Below are 15,392 nucleotides of genomic sequence, written 5' to 3'. Positions count from 1 at the left end.
CACTTCCGTTCGACAATACGCCCATCGTATGAAGCGCTGCTTACATATTACTCTGCCGAGAAAGTAGTGTCGTCTTGGCCCACACTCCTGTTCGTGATCTACAAACATCCTTGGAGAAGGCAAAAGTGAAACATTGGCTACTTGCACTCTAGCGTGTGTATAGCTCAATCTGCGTGAAAAGCGGGCAACTCAAGCGGACCTTAAAAGCACGCGACAGTCGGTCCGCGGAAAACCTACCAACAACATGGTACCATCTCGTGCAGCCAGACTGGCGGGTACCGAAAATTTACCGATGGGGCTGAACGCCATCGGAAGGATCTTCGGCTCCACGTTACACAACACCTCGTCTAGTAAGTATACATGGACTACATGTGCATCTCCTCTTGAACAAGGACGAATGCATATCGTTGTAAATGAAGAATTCGATTGTTGAATCCGCGTGCCAAATGCAGCATCTGTAGTTTTATTAGTGCTGGCAACCTCGGACAAGATCGGCCAGTGGCCAAGCTGAAGGCTACTTATAGGAATTACTCAACCAAGCATGTCGACACCCCCTCATGCGGGTCTTCTTCGGCCATGTCGACGTTCGTAGTCAGGGGCCGCGATGGCGATTACGGCTGGTTCCGATGACGCTAGAGGCGAGTAAGCGGTTCTTCGAGACTGTATCAATTGGTTGCTGTGGTCGGGAAGCAACTCTAGATTCTTGGCGACTATTGAATCATGACATGGGACGGTTGCGGCTGTAGCACTATTGCTATGACAGCAGCCACCACGCAAAAGCAACAAAAGTGACAGCAAACTCATGAGAGCAAAGGCAAAGCCACCCTGAGCAGGGCCATGGGAACTGTTCCTCCACTAAGCGGAATTGCGGGACCATGTTCCTTGCATGGTCATGTCAATCATGATCGGCAGACCCACATCAGATGACCGGGGGAGATCTCAAGTAGTATCGATGTTCCAAGCGTTCGGAAGTATACTCGCGGTACACAAACATACTTACATATCTACCGCGCCTGGTCCCTCTGTAGGCTTGAGTAACAGAGTTTCGCATTGCGTTTTTGACATCTGCTAAAGAATGTAGTGCCCGCAGTGTCGAGAGTGGCGCGGCTCGCTGTCTACTTCGGGGCAGTTGTACCGTGCAACGCTACCCGCGTCTCTACTCCACAGCAGTCTCAGGATTTTAGTGAGTGGCGTCTTCGGATGCTGATTGGCGAAGTAGAAGACCAAGAGATGAGCTAGCCCGTTCGCTCGCAGTTCAGCTTCACGCTACAAGCCGTCCTGCCTAGAACCACCCTTGGCTGGTCAGTTCGCCATTCGAGATCTCGCCCCGGCACCTGTGCACCTGCCGATGTAGTAATGTCTCCTTGCAAGGGTCTAGAATGATATATGTATTGTTGTTGCAGAGGTCCCCGCACTTTTGCCCGGTAGGATCTTAATTCACCGAGTCTCCTTCTTCCCCGGAATCGACCCAGACTCGAATCAGAGTCGTGGAGCAGAATGGCATCTGTTCAGGATTTCCAGCTTGCAGCCCTTGCTGCTGGCTTCACACTTGGCTTCGGCTTCTTGACAGTATGGGAGGCAATCAAGCAGACACGGCGGAATCACAGCCCATTACGCTCTGCCTACATTTACATGGTATGGGGTGAGATTCTAGTCAACGTCTGCATTGGAGTCATTGGATGGCTCTTTCTCAATGACACAGTTGGGCCGAGGTGAGTGATTCTTTTCTTCAACACTGCTACAAGAGATATCCACTAACACGCAATGCCACAGTATACCAGTCTTGTTCTCCATCCTGTTCTTCTGGGTGTTTGAGATTCAACTGCTCATGCAAATTATCATCAATCGAATTGCACTCATCGCCGAGCACCGCAGTACGATTAAGAAACTCAAATGGGGTACCTTCATCTTCATCACTGCCATCAACATTGCCGTCTTCTGCATCTGGATCCCTTCGCATACAAATCCCCCTATCAACGATACCTTCGTCAAGATCAACAATGTATGGGATAAAATCTCCAAAGTTCTTATCCTCATCGTTGACGCAGCGCTCAACTGGTACTTCTTGCGCACTGTCAAGATTCGATTGGTAAACCAGCACGGCCTCACCAAATACGCGCCACTCATCAGCTTCAACGGTAAGCTCATGCTCATCTCCATCGCCATGGACGCCCTCCTCATCGGCCTCATGTTCCTCCGTAACCAAGTCGTCTACATTCAATTCCACCCCGTCGCCTACATGGTCAAGCTCAACATCGAGATGTCCATGGCCTCGCTCGTCGTCCGCCTTGCCCAGGGCAAATCCCAAAACGACATGGGCCCCGAAGAATTCCACAGCACCACCGATCCCGAATCGCATTCGCGCTCTGCCGCCGCCGCACAGTCCCTACACCTTACCAACCGCTCTAAGCGTAACCACCCTTCGAATATGCGCAGCGCCGGTCTCAGCAAGATCGATAGCGACGAGAGTCTCGATCTTGGCGGTATTCAGTGCCATACTGAACTCCGCATTACACATGAGGATCGCAAGGAGACGACTGATAGGAGAGATTTTATAGAGAGCAGCTCGAGGAGCAGTAATGATGCGCCTGCGCTCAGCGTGTTTGGGGATGAGACGCCCCTGCACAAGAAGACCTTCAGAGTGCAGGAGAAAGAGGTATAATGAGATATATCCTTTTTTTTCTTTTGTTCAGGCATAATCTATATAGAATTGCGTCTCTTAAGTTGTAGTAATGATACCCGTCTGTTAGCGGCTTTTGTAATATATGATTGGAAATTCTTGATTGCTGTTTCTTGCTTTCTCTGCGTTTTTGTTTGTTGTCAGGGGGTGTAGCTAAATTTTTACGCATCAGATCGATCACATCAGACAATTCTCACAACTCGAGTTTATGACCTCATATAGAATACTATTCGAAGAAAACATTATAAAAATCATCTAATGATCCTAATCCCATATTCAGAACCCCCTTTTTACCAGAAAAAAAACTAATATCTAAACTTTATTAACTCCCTACACACACACAAGCAGCCAACACACCCTTACTCCACCAGCCCAACAACCCTCCATCCACCACACGCCTGCATCTCCCCCATCGTCCCAACCGCAGAAACCATATAACCCACCCTCCCCTCCGCCGCCCCCGCAACAACATGCCCATACACCTCCCCGGTTCCCTGCCCCACAACTAAAGACCCGCAATCCGCCACCCCAAGGCTGCCCCTATATTCGAACCGCAACACCTCCGCTACTTTACTGCTACCAGGCAGACGTAACAGTACGGGTGTTTCGAGGAGCGAGGCGCGGAGGCGACCCCATGTTGTGTGGATTACTACTTCGGCTTTGTGAGGGGGGTGCGGGGTTGAGGGGGGGAGGAGGGGAGGCTGGGTGAGGGGGTTGGAGAGGGAAGATAGGACAGTGGTGTTTGTTATGGTGATGAGGGTCCAGTCTTGGTTGAGGGCTGAGGTTGGGGAGGTCGGGGTCCAGTGGCCGAGGTGGTGGAGGTCGATGTCGTCGAGACGCATGGTGCGGTTTACGTAGGGTTCTGGGGCTGTGGGGGAGGAAGAGGCGGGTGTAGGGGGTAAGGATGGGGTGAAGGTCGTTGCGTCTTGGGTGTCGACTGTTTCTGAGGAGGAGGATGGGAGGGATGAGGAGGAGAGGGCTGTGCTTTCAGTTAGGTCGGGAGACAGTGACTCCTGCGAGCTTTGGCTGTATCGCGATAGGAGTTCGAGTTCGTCTTCGTCGAAGTCATCACTGTCCGAGTCATCATCAACACTGGTGTCTTCGCCCCATCCGACAACAGGCTCCGTCGCCACATCTTGTGCTTGGAAGACGTGTGCAGCTGTAAAGTACCCGAGTCCCTGTTCGCTAACCACCACATTGCCAGTGGCTTTTTCAAATGTTCCATCTTCGTCTCGTACATACAGTGCCATTCCTACCGACTCAATCTCGAATCTGGGATCGTAATACACCTCACGCCGACCCGGAACGGGCAGATTATCTTGAGTTGCTTTCTTTGGCCCCTGAGCGACTAGAACCAAACTCCCAGTAGGCAAGAGATCCATAATCGCAGTCTCGAAACCCGGGTACCGCTTCAGAATTCCACTCTTCTTCACAATCTTCTGGGCCTCCTTGGCTGCGTTTCTGTTCTTGCTTACAAACACAAGAACAGGGACGGCTGTAGATGGAGAGTAGCCAATCATGTACACACTGACAATGAGGCCCGAGCGATCAGGGCGTTCAGTGCATTCATTCTCGAGTTTCTTCCATACCAGACGGCTGAAGCTGTTATAGGCTTTCAAGGCCTCACCTCGGACGTCCCAGCAAAGGTCATCTTTTTGCCATGGGGGGTACTTGAGGCAGCAGCATCGGGCCATAAGTTCTCCTACGGATTCCTCAGGTGAGGTGAATTGGCGGGTGCGCCGAAGCATTGGGACACGTGACTCGAACATTGTGACGGTTGACTAGGAATCGAAGTGACACAGAACTGTCAGGATTGAAAAGTGGCACAGAATGATTGAGCACAAGATTACTGCCACTGGGGATTAAGTAAGAGGGGGTTCATTAAGGAGGTGATTAATTGAGCAGAGGAGTACGGCTGTGCAGATAGTGGGGTGGTCAACCTCAGACGCGCCAGTGTGCCTGCGGCGCAGCGAGGAAACTCTCATCCTATCATTTCCGGCCCAAGGCTGAAGCGCATCTGCAAGCATTGAGGCGCAGCCCCTCCTGCATACATACTATCGCGTAACCTGCCACTTAGTTCCTCGCTTCAGCATGCGAGCTGAGCAACGTCACATTCATTGCCTGATTAACAATCCCATTATCAATAGCCTTCTCCCAGGACAACCATATCCGAAGAAAAATGTCACTCCAAGACAACCCAAGTGTACCAGTCGAAGACGAAAAACTCCAACTTGAAATCATATCCCAACTATGGCATCAAACCACCCCAAACTCCACTGACCCATCAGAACTCTACTGGGCTCCATATATGCTCTACTACAACACCCAATGCAACACCGCAATCCAAACTGCCAAGGGCAAATACACCACAATTCGCACACATGTAGACATCCAATCCGTCGCTCAGCACATGCACTCCTCAACCCCAAAAGCCGCCATAAAATCCTACATCCAACCCTCCATGCGGGGAAGCCGAACCCCCGAAGAAGCAGACACCATGCTCGAAGGCTCAGTCATGCTCGTCGCCCGGCTCCTCAGCATGACAGACATCGGCCCCTTACCTTACACCCGGCGTGGAACCCACCACTCCCTCACCTGGACATCCCCCACATCCAGCCTGCAAGACCTTCTCCAATCACATTTCGTACCGCAGGACCCTTCAAGCTACGAAAATGAAGGAGTAGACATGCTCTTCGGCGAGGACTTCACAGCCTACAAACTGCACCGCTACTGCGGCGTCGAAATCACCTGGACAAGTAATTTAGCAGACCACCTGCACCTCTCGCGCGGCGGGAACCAACTCTACATCTTCCACCACGCCTCCTTTCTCCAATGGCAAGATGGCATCTTGCCGGATGGCCTAGCGGCAGAGACACTGGACACGCTGGCCCTGCTTTTCCCGGCCAACGATGCCAAAACGAGGGAGTGGGTCACGCATTCACCGCACTTAGCCGGCGTCGATATGCGCATTTTGGAACTGGGTCGACTCAGGGATTGTCGAGGGAGCGACTTTAGGTATTGGAGGAAAAGGCTGGGGGCGCTGGAAAGGGTGTTCGAGGCGCCGCATCGGAGGTCGATTTTGCAGCAGTGGCGGGATAGGCGGGATAAGGCGCAGTGGTATACGTTTTGGGTTGCCATGGTGATTCTGTGCTTGACCGTTTTCTTTGGCGTGGTGCAGAGTGTTGAGGGGGCGTTGCAGGTGTATAAGGCGTATCATCCTACCTAGTTTGAAGATTCGGTTTACAGTTCATATTGGGGATTCATGACAACGCATCAGTGATTCACTGTAAAGGCAGAGTAGACTTGGTTGAATGCTTGAAAAGTTTCCATTTACTTTTGAACACCGCTCGCTGAAACACTCGCATTCCGTAGCTAGTAACTGGGTATCTCTTTTCCACTTACACCCATGCATACTGTTCCACCCTGTCCTTGACCAGCAAAACGGTAAAAGATGACAAGAAAAGATAGAAAAAACGCCATCGCTATGCTGATACTAAACGCTTGTTTGGGTAAAATATAATACATTCTCTCCTCGGCAAAGAAAAAGATCCTAGTCAGAAAGCTCAATGGCGTCGTCTTCGGTTGCTCCGGGTTTCATGGTGTTTTCGCCCCCATCATCATCATCTTCTTCTTCTTCTTGAGACTCATCCTCCTCTTCCTCTTCCTCTTCGTCAAAATCGTCTGCAATCTCTTCGTCCTCATCAACCTCGTCGTACTCGTCGTAGTCGAGGAGTTCGTCGTCGTCCTCGCCTTCCAGCATCTCGGAATCTGCGTCTTCGTTGTAGTCTTGATGATTGGACTGGGCAGCAGGGAACTGAGAGCCAGGATACGAGTTTGTTGCACCAGCAAATCCCTCATCATCGGTCATGACGGCATTTGAGTCTTCAGCGTCAACATCAACAACGTCAACGCCACTGGCTTCTTCCGTATCGCTGTATTGTTCCTGGGTGTAGCCCTGGGTTCGGGCTTGTGCGTGCTGGACAAACAACTGCTGGGCTGGGGTTGGAGATGAGAAACTCATAGGCTCTGCACTAGCCGGTCGTGTGCTGGACGGTGACTTGCTAAGGCCCTGCTCTACTCTGTACGCACGAACAGCGTCCGCACCGCGACCGTAGAGATGGCGAGGTACAAACCGACTTGTACGTCCCCAGTATGCTGGACGGTCCTTGGTCGACACCGTGCTGCCGAAGCTACTGTTACCATACATTGACCGCTGGCTCTGAGATGCTGAGAAGCCAAGGTTGGGAACGCTTCGGCTCCAGTCATGCTGTACATTTGAAGTTGTATCATGATGTCCTGCAAGCCCTTTGGCACGTGCAATGAGTTGGCTGGCATTTCCGTTAAAGGAATCAGCCCTATAGACAGACATTGCGCTATTGGTGTGTGGAGGTGGCGGCATTTCTGACTTGGCACCGGCCACTATCCTTCGAGCTCTTTCGATCAAGCTGCTGGTAGAATCGTTGAATGAGGCTCGACCACTGATAGAGGCAGCCCCGTTGATCGAATGAGATGGTGATATTGTGTATGTTGAGCCCTTGAAGGACTGTTTGATGGCTTCAGTCTGATCAACCTGCTCCTCGTCCATAGTCTTGGGGGTAGGTGGTAATTGACTTTCCACTGAAGGAGACTTTGATAACAGCTTCGGCCGCTTGGACTCAATCAGGTTTGGCTTTTCTTCATCAGAAGAAGTAAAGTCAAAACTCCTCTTCCGGTGTTTGCTAGGGTCAATGCCCATCGCTCGTAGTTTGAACCAGTCTGTTTCTGTTCGATCTACAGGTGCCGTTGCAGCGGCCTGGCGGTAGGCTTGCGAATACGCGAGTGCCGAAGAGCTTTCTTTGCTTGTGTTTGTGTTTGGCGGATTGTTGTGAGAACGGCCCATTGCCCTCGGACCTGGGTTGTTAGGAGTTGCATCAGGAACTGTTGTGTTGATTGCTTCGGAGACCTGCAGGTTTCGCCGCTCTTCTGTTCGTTTAGCACGCCGAGTGTTGGACGAACGTTGTTGCGGTGCTGCATAACCGTTGGGCTGACTTGTTGGCCCTGCTTCACCGTTCAGGGCAACAGTCTGCCCAAGGACAGACGCGTCTGTGCGCTCTTTCTCTCCCATCGACATCGTCCGAATACGCTTCTCTTTCAATCGTCTCCTCCTCTCTTTAGCCTTTTGCATTCGCTTTTTCTTTTGAACCGCGGCCATAATCTTGGCCAATCCCGCCCGCTTCAATTCCACCAAATAATTTTCGTATTTGCGATCCACGTGCGCCACTCTCCTCTCCATCTCCACTGACTTTGCAGCTTCATTCGAGATGTTGATAACCGAATTCTCAATGAACTGCATCAACAATCCTTCATGAGGGTCAAACATGACATCCGACGTAAGCGCATGTAATGCCAAATCCATCTCACGAAGTCGCTTTGCCCGAGCTTCCTCCTCTTGTGCTTGACGTTGCCTCGCTTGCCGGGCCAATTCCTCCTGCTCTTCACGTGCTCTGCGCTCTCGCTCTGCCTGCTCTTTTTGTTGGCGTTCTACCGCGGCAGCAGCTTCCCTCTTTCGCTCCTCCTCTTTTGCTTGCTTTAACCGTTGCGCTTCTTGCACACGTTGTCGTGCCTCATCTTCCCGTCGTTGTTTCTCAGCTGCTTCAAGCCGGGCTTTTTCCGCTCTTTGCGCTTCAGCTTCAGCTTCCTGTGCGGACGTATCTTCTTGGGGTGGTGAACCTGCTGGTGTGAAAGAAAATGATCCTGCCTGTGTGGTAGAAAACGACCCTGCTGGTGTAGAAGAAACCCCGGGTTCTGTAGTTTCCTGTGTAGGTGCAAAGTTGAAGCCCGGTGTAGTGAAATTGAAGGCGGGAGCTGACTTAGGAGCTTCGGCTGATGGGGCTGGCTTAGGTTCCGAAGTCGAATCTTGTGGTTGGGATTTCGACTGCGCAGCTGTAAACGGCGAAGGTAGAAAAGGGTTGCTTGGTGCCGCAGATGTGGTAGGCTGAGGCGGAGTAGTGTTATTTTTCAAAAAAGGATTTGTTGGAGTTGCGAGTGGTGCAGATTGGAAAGGCGAAGAGTTATCCTGCTGAAGAAATGGGTTCGTGTTCGCATCTGCCGGCGACGCGAATTTGATGGGATTCTTTGAAGGGTCGAATACGCCGGATTGTGGAGCCTTGACGAAAGGATTAGAACTTCCTGTGGGTGCACTGCTGGGCTGGAACGGAGAAGCCGTTGGGTTGAAACTACCACTTAATGACTTTGGTCCGTTTGACTGCTGAGAGAAGATGTTTGGTTTCTCTGGAATGAATAACGACGTTTGGCCTTCCGCTTGACCAACCTGGTTTGTGAATGCATTGTTAAAAGAGAAACCGCCCTTCTTAGTCTCTTGTACGGTCAAGCCTGCGATGACGGCTGAAAGTGGACGGCCGTGACGTTTGGCCTCGACAATTGATGCGGAGAAGAATTGAGGTTTGACATCGGCTTTGGGAAGAACCACAGCTTTCCTCTCATAACTCTTTTGCTTGATATCCAAGAAAGTCTGACCTGCTTCGTTCACTTCAAACACGAAACCGTGAGCTTCACAGAATTGAACCGCCTCCGAGTCAGTATCCATGCCCAGGACTTCTCTCAGCTTGCCAGTCGTCCACTCTTCAACACTGACTTGATGTCTGTATTGGCCAACTCGATAGGCACGCCAAACTGAGTCGAGTACGACGTGGCGTACCCTGTTGAAGCAGATCGCAGCAGCGCATGCCATCAGATATGAGACTCTCGGTGACTTGATCAGATCCCAGAAAACCTTCCAGTTGGACTGGCATTGAACGAAATTGTCGTAATTTCGGTGAATAATGATTGTTTTGAGAACACGAAAGATTTCCAAGGCAGTCTTCACTCGTGGATTGTTTCGCAGGTCGCTGGGCAGGCGGTGTAACTCGTTTTCGAGCTGTGTATTGGCGTAAATAGGAGCCAAAATCAAGCGATACGCCCAGAACTCGGCCTCGTTCTCTGACACAATGCCAGCTCGTCGATTGTCGCCATATCGCTCCTTCAGTGAGATCAAAGTCTGATTCAGTTGCTCGACATCCTGCTGATGCGAGTAATCGTCCTTTGTACTCTGAGCCATGTGATGAGCCGATAGCATGTAGAAACGGGCGCTGTACTCAAGGGAAGTGAGGAGGATTGCGATATCGGTCTTGTTCTCAATGCGCTGAGTGCGCAAGTCCTTCCGGACGGCTCGTGTTCGGTCCCAAAGCCACGAATGAAGGAATTGGAAGTCGTCTTCGTCCAGTCGCCCAAAAAGGTACTTGAGGGTTTTCTACAGTAGTTAGTCAACTGCTGCTTAGAGGCTACTAGCGACTTACCAAGCAAGTGGAGGGTGAGCGAATCTCTGAAACCAATTCTACATCCATACCCGCTGCAGAGCGTGCATATGCCTTGACCATGCGCGACTCATCTGGTATGCGCTGACTGCGGCTGGGTAGGTGTTGGGTCTCGGGGGTCTGCACAGGTCAGTAAGAGTACTTTGGATATTGCAATTGGTACTCACGCATTCCGGCGCCTTAACATCTAACTCAACAATGCGACGCACGCGCTCGTACTCTGGGCACATTTCCTCGCATATGCCGTAGAGCTTGACTGAGTCGCTTAAGCGCATCTGGCCTTCTGGGTTCATGAGCCCGTTTTTAATGAATTGCTCACGAATCTTGGGTCGCTCGGATTTAATCTAGCCCTATCAGCGCTGGTCCAAAGTATGGGTAGGAAGGCTCGTACGTAGTTCAGACGTTTCTGATATTCGTGGGGCGCAAAGTTCGGTGTGTTATTCTTGTTCGAGGCAAAGGCATTCCTGGAAATATCCGGTTAGAATAGGCCGCGAGCAGCCATAGGAAGCCCTCGTCTGGCATATGTCGCAATGATAGTGATTACGTGCAGTGTATCCGGGTGATGACGCCCTTGGTCCGCCCACGACCTGTAGCCATGTCAGAGGAAACAAGAGAACTTACGAAGAACCGAAATGGCCGCCCCGCGCATTAAATCCACCATTGCCATTTGAACCGCCTCTACTGCCGCCCGTGTGCTGTCGTCCCTGTCCACGCGTATAGAGGGTTTGCGCCGGTCGCTCATCATCGCTCTGCGCGTTGTTCTTTCCACGTCCACGGTTCGAATTCGGAGTATAACTGCCTCTTCCACCGCGTCCTCTCTCACTCCCACCACCCCTTCCACCGCGCGGAGTCGCCATGGTCGCGACTCTATCACAAGGTATGTTTCGTGCGCGATCAGTGAGCAACGTCACAGTCAATGATTGGATCTTGGGAATGCTCTGGTGTCGGATGTAGAAGCGATTTCGATTCGGGGTTCTGGGCGTGTGCTGCTGGCCGAGTCGGGTTGAGAACGACTGGCGGCTGCTGGAATGCAACAAAGACCCATTAAAGTCGCGAACAACGAGCTGCGATGGACTTCACAAGCCCGGGCCTGTGACGCGGCACTAGCGCCTTGGCACACGTGTGACTCCCTGCCACCTCACCACCGCACCTCTGTATATCCGCACCCCTTAGGCTTGGTCACAATCAGGTCCTCCAACACTTTTGCGCATTCTGCCCATGGATCTTTCTTTGATGTAACATACCCGAAATATCTTTGGCTAATAATACGCGACGCTTACGCGTCTTTTCTATCAAGATACAGTCGCCTGGGCTGCATCGCCATCCCTTAGTACAGAAACTCGCACTGTGGTCGTCTGCTTCATGGCCTTTCCCAACACATCTCCTCTGCTAACTCCACCATTTTCAATTACACGTACGACACCTCGCAGTGAAAGCAGACCACCAGCCCAATAACATTAACCATAATCCCTAATTACATTTCTCCTTCAAACATTCATCAAGGTGTACCGAAGTCGTTGCAATGCAGTCGTGAGCAGCGTTACGTCGTAGAGGGTATGTTGCAAGACACGGTGGACTGAGGGAACAAAAAGTCTGGAAATCTGACAATCGAAATCCGAAATATGTTCCAGCTAATGTGCCGAAGCAAGCAGCATTGGGGTCATCCCTTTGCCAGTCTAGAACAAGATGCGAAAGCTGTGAAGCCGAGCTGATGAAATATTCGCAGCCGTAAATCGTGAGTGCAGAGCACCATGAGTCAAAAGAAATTGACAATCAATCCGGTATATACACGCCAAGTTGTGCGTTAGTATCGAGGCGCCTCCGCCTGACATGCCATGGCAGCATCATTGGATGTATCATGGAACAAGTGCAGAGAATTAGCCGGTGACGACGTATACATCTTGGAGCCATGAGGATAACAAGTGTCGTCGTGGAATGCTACATGCTCAACCGGATGAGAAAAGTGCGCATCAAATGCAGGAAATGGATGGTGATACAATGGTGTCGAGGACAAAGAAAATCCGGATTGAGACGCGCTGAAAAGGGGGCAACCATCCTGTTGTAGCTCAACCGAGCATTGATTGTACCCTGGGTCGCTGTCAGAGTACTGCATTAGATTGCCGCCATTAATGTAGGTGTGATCATGGAGCGGTGTGCAAGCAGCCATCCCAACGTCTAGGTCCATCTTCTCACCCAGAGGAAGCCCATGCATCGGTTGCCCAAAAGAAACATTGGGTGTCGTAGTGGTACTACAAGGGCATGTATGGAGGGGAGCAGCTGTATCTCCACAGGCCGAGATAGGTGTCTGCTGGGGAGGTTCCTTTGACCTGAAGATATCAGATCTCTCAGGTTGGTCCGAAGTCAATTCTTGGCCGCGCAGGTAAGACAAAGTTATACAGTCGTCTATCTCGGTCTCGTTTCCAGAAACTTCGATGTCGGTTTCTGATCTAGGGGCTGTGCCTTCGTTGGTTGTTCGAGGGCGCTTTCTAGGATTCACGGGCTCGCGAGCTGGCCTAGTGAGCGGTTGCCAGGTCACTCGCTTTCCTTTGCCAGGATCTGGTTTACCAGAGCCCTCGTAGTGGCCGTGCCATGCAAAGTGATCTTCGTATAGCTGCGCAGTCTCGAACAAGTTGGGCAGGATCTCTGCTAGGGCCCGACTTTGCATCTTCTCACTAAAGTTGGATCCTTTAGATGAAGAGAATTGCTCAGGAGGTGTTGTTTCGACAGCATACTGGGCTGCTTGCCGAAGTTTCGCCACCCAAGAACCTTTGCGCTTTTCCTTGTCAATGAGACGGTGTTGAAGCATAATGTCGACTGCTAGCGTCAAAAGCCCTAAGAAGCGTTAGCTGTCCGCCCATACATAATCAGAGTGGCTACCTACCCGCCTTATCAAGGTGTGATGGCTCTTCATAGTTAACGTCTCGAGGCCACCAGGGTGGAGAGCATTCCTCGGGCTGGTCTTTGGGTAGCTGTTTATGATATCGCCCGTAACGGCTTAACCGCTTAGGCTCAATCTGCTTAATCCAAGCTGTAACAATAGGGCGCAGAGGCTTCATAGTAAGTTCATCAAGTCTCCGGCGGAAGAATTTCTTCAACTCATCAATGTCACCAATGTAGAAGGTATATGTCTGCTCAGTTGTAATCTTGACATCCTCACCAAGTTGCCCATCCTCCTCGTCTCTTGTGCTCTGAGCTATGGGCTGCGAACGCAGCTTTCGTCTACTGGATCGAGTTCTCTTTCGTGTACTAGGCAGCGTCCTGGGTTCAGTAGGTGCCCTACCTAGTCCTTGGGCCATGGTCGGCTGGCATAGCTGTAAGGAAGCGGCTTTGGGCGAGGCATCGAAGCAGATATCGTTTTTCTGCGACGGCCCTGGACCGCTCCACAGGTGCTCGAAGCCGGGAATGGGCTCGTAGCACAGCTGCTCACGACCATCTGGAGAGGTGATCTTCCAGCAAGTCTGCGCGATGGGAATAGGTATCGCGATTTCGGTTCGTGATTCATCTTGCTTGATGGGCACTGATGCTTCGGGGTGATGCGAGGATTTTTCCTGTACAAGTTAGCACATGTCCTCCTTGCTTTTGCCAATTCCAGCGAGCTGGACATATAAAGAGATGCACTTGCCCGTGGTCTTCGAGCAACCCCACCACCACCATTCGCCCACGGGTCAACGCCATATTGGTCCACTTTCATTGCAGCGCCACGCTTCGACCGTATTTGTTGCTGGTCGTTCGGTAGGTTTACGAGCCGGGATCGTGACCGTGCCATGGATAATATACTGAGCTGCAGCTAACAAGACTTAACCCATCAACATGTGCATATGCCAGAAAGCAGTCGAAGATAGCGCCGCAATTGCGAAGAGTCTAAATCATGGTGAGCGTGTATATCAATCCAACACATGACCCATATGTGAGCAAAAACCTATTTCCAGTACAGGAGAACAAAACAGATGAGGTCAAGGCGGCTCACAGGTAGCCTGCAGGACATAGTATCTGGCTTCGCAAACTTCGCTTGGGTCTCTGTGCAAACAGTGCTTACCTGAAGGAGCAAGATCTACTCTATCTCCCAACTTTCAAACTAACAGTACCCTTCTTCGCTTCTCAAGTCTGACCAACGCGAACTCGAAGTCGTGTTCAGCCAGCCTAACTCGGTCAAGGAAAAGGAGGAGCGTGACGCACTAGCCACGATACTGACCGATCTTGTGAGGACTGTTCTGGTGGCAAACTAGGACAGAATTCCGGTATCAAGGATAGAAGGTAGCGAACAGGATTTTGAGAGGGACAACAGCAATAGAACCGATGTTATTAACTGTGACCTCTAGTAGCCCATGTCTAGCTGGCACGGGTCTATTGAATCATCCCAACCATATGCCCCTGCGGCCTCTCAAGCAGGTCTTTTCGCAAACCCTGGCAGCAAACACCAAGGAATTATGTTAAAAACGGCATCCGCGGAAGCATCCTGATCAGCAATGACAGTCATAGAGTTATACGATGCTCCAGCCAACAGGTCCTTCTCCACCACAGCTTGTGGAGACGCCATTTCGCGCTGGCTACATCCTTAGACATACCTTGTAAGCTTTTTTGGGTCTTCTGCAAGTTTACCCAAGTCCAACTGGTAAAATGACGAGCGATAGGCTATGCTAGGGTCCTAGACGTTTTCACCGCAAGGATACTTACAGAAGGCGGCATAAACGACGTTGACGCGCATGGGGCCGTTATCGCTCAATCCCACTATGCAGATCTTCGAATCCTGCCCGACTGTTATGTGGAATTGGTGCTTCAGGCTGACTCCCTTTTACAGCTTTGGACAATTTTTCCATATTCTATCCAAGAAGCATTCGAACAAAGCCTGCTCATGAACTGCTTCTGATCCAAGTTCTATTTTCTTTACTACTAACATCCCATATATACCCCCACGCGAACCATTAAGAAGTACTCTTGCAGGGTCTAGTTACATCTGGCAATCAGTGTGCCTGGTATGATACAGGCAGCAGCACCTCCGAGGACTTTTGCATTACCACCTCGCCTGTCACCTGCCACCCTTGTACTGCCGTTTAAGACACATACAGTTCATCCGAATTCCTGAGGGGCAAGTCCAAATGGGCACGCGGCACAACCGCCGAAAGATTTTGCAATACCGTCCATAAGTCTACCCACCAACAAATATTATTTTTCAGCAATCTGTTACTAGATCTCATTCCCGACGAGTCATTACCGATCTTCCAAAAATCTGGCTCGATCTCATATACCAGTGTACCGCGAGACCGCTTACCAGGTGCCCGGCAGAAGATTCTGCTTCCAATCTGACATGAAGCATGATCGATCCATCTCACAAGACATAATGCATAAGCAACCTCACTAAC

The 15,392-nt window shown here is 51.0% G+C and overlaps 5 protein-coding genes across 5 annotated transcripts; 2 read left to right on the top strand and 3 right to left on the bottom strand.

The window, feature by feature from the left end:
* Window positions 1-1,497: 1,497 nt before the first annotated feature.
* On the top strand, window positions 1,498-2,662 carry COCCADRAFT_32743 (uncharacterized protein; the record flags this gene model as incomplete). Its single annotated transcript, XM_007709401.1, has 2 exons — window positions 1,498-1,712; window positions 1,774-2,662. The coding sequence occupies 2 exons, from the start codon at window positions 1,498-1,500 to the stop codon at window positions 2,660-2,662; spliced, it is 1,104 nt and encodes a 367-aa protein (XP_007707591.1).
* Window positions 2,663-3,039: 377 nt separating this feature from the next.
* COCCADRAFT_22398 (uncharacterized protein) lies at window positions 3,040-4,449 on the bottom strand (the record flags this gene model as incomplete). The annotated part of the gene is made up of 1 exon (XM_007709379.1): window positions 3,040-4,449. The coding sequence occupies one exon, from the start codon at window positions 4,447-4,449 to the stop codon at window positions 3,040-3,042; it is 1,410 nt and encodes a 469-aa protein (XP_007707569.1).
* A 464-nt stretch (window positions 4,450-4,913) lies between these two features.
* On the top strand, window positions 4,914-5,900 carry COCCADRAFT_50652 (uncharacterized protein; the record flags this gene model as incomplete). Its single annotated transcript, XM_007709434.1, has 1 exon — window positions 4,914-5,900. A coding segment is annotated over one exon (987 nt), but the record flags the coding sequence as incomplete, so codon positions are not given.
* Window positions 5,901-6,230: 330 nt separating this feature from the next.
* COCCADRAFT_32740 (uncharacterized protein) lies at window positions 6,231-10,889 on the bottom strand (the record flags this gene model as incomplete). Its single annotated transcript, XM_007709400.1, has 5 exons — window positions 6,231-9,968; window positions 10,015-10,152; window positions 10,200-10,376; window positions 10,424-10,496; window positions 10,654-10,889. 5 exons carry the CDS (start codon window positions 10,887-10,889, stop codon window positions 6,231-6,233), a joined length of 4,362 nt encoding a protein of 1,453 aa, XP_007707590.1.
* Window positions 10,890-11,836: 947 nt separating this feature from the next.
* Window positions 11,837-13,571, bottom strand: COCCADRAFT_83933 (uncharacterized protein; the record flags this gene model as incomplete). Its single annotated transcript, XM_007709433.1, has 3 exons — window positions 11,837-12,864; window positions 12,914-13,308; window positions 13,399-13,571. Coding segments are annotated over 3 exons (1,596 nt in total), but the record flags the coding sequence as incomplete, so codon positions are not given.
* Between the last annotated feature and the right edge of the window lie 1,821 nt (window positions 13,572-15,392).

The sequence above is a fragment of the Bipolaris zeicola genome, assembly GCF_000523435.1.
Source record: "Bipolaris zeicola 26-R-13 unplaced genomic scaffold scaffold_8, whole genome shotgun sequence".
NCBI lineage: Eukaryota > Fungi > Ascomycota > Dothideomycetes > Pleosporales > Pleosporaceae > Bipolaris > Bipolaris zeicola.
This window is presented reverse-complemented; position numbering and strand designations above follow the sequence as displayed.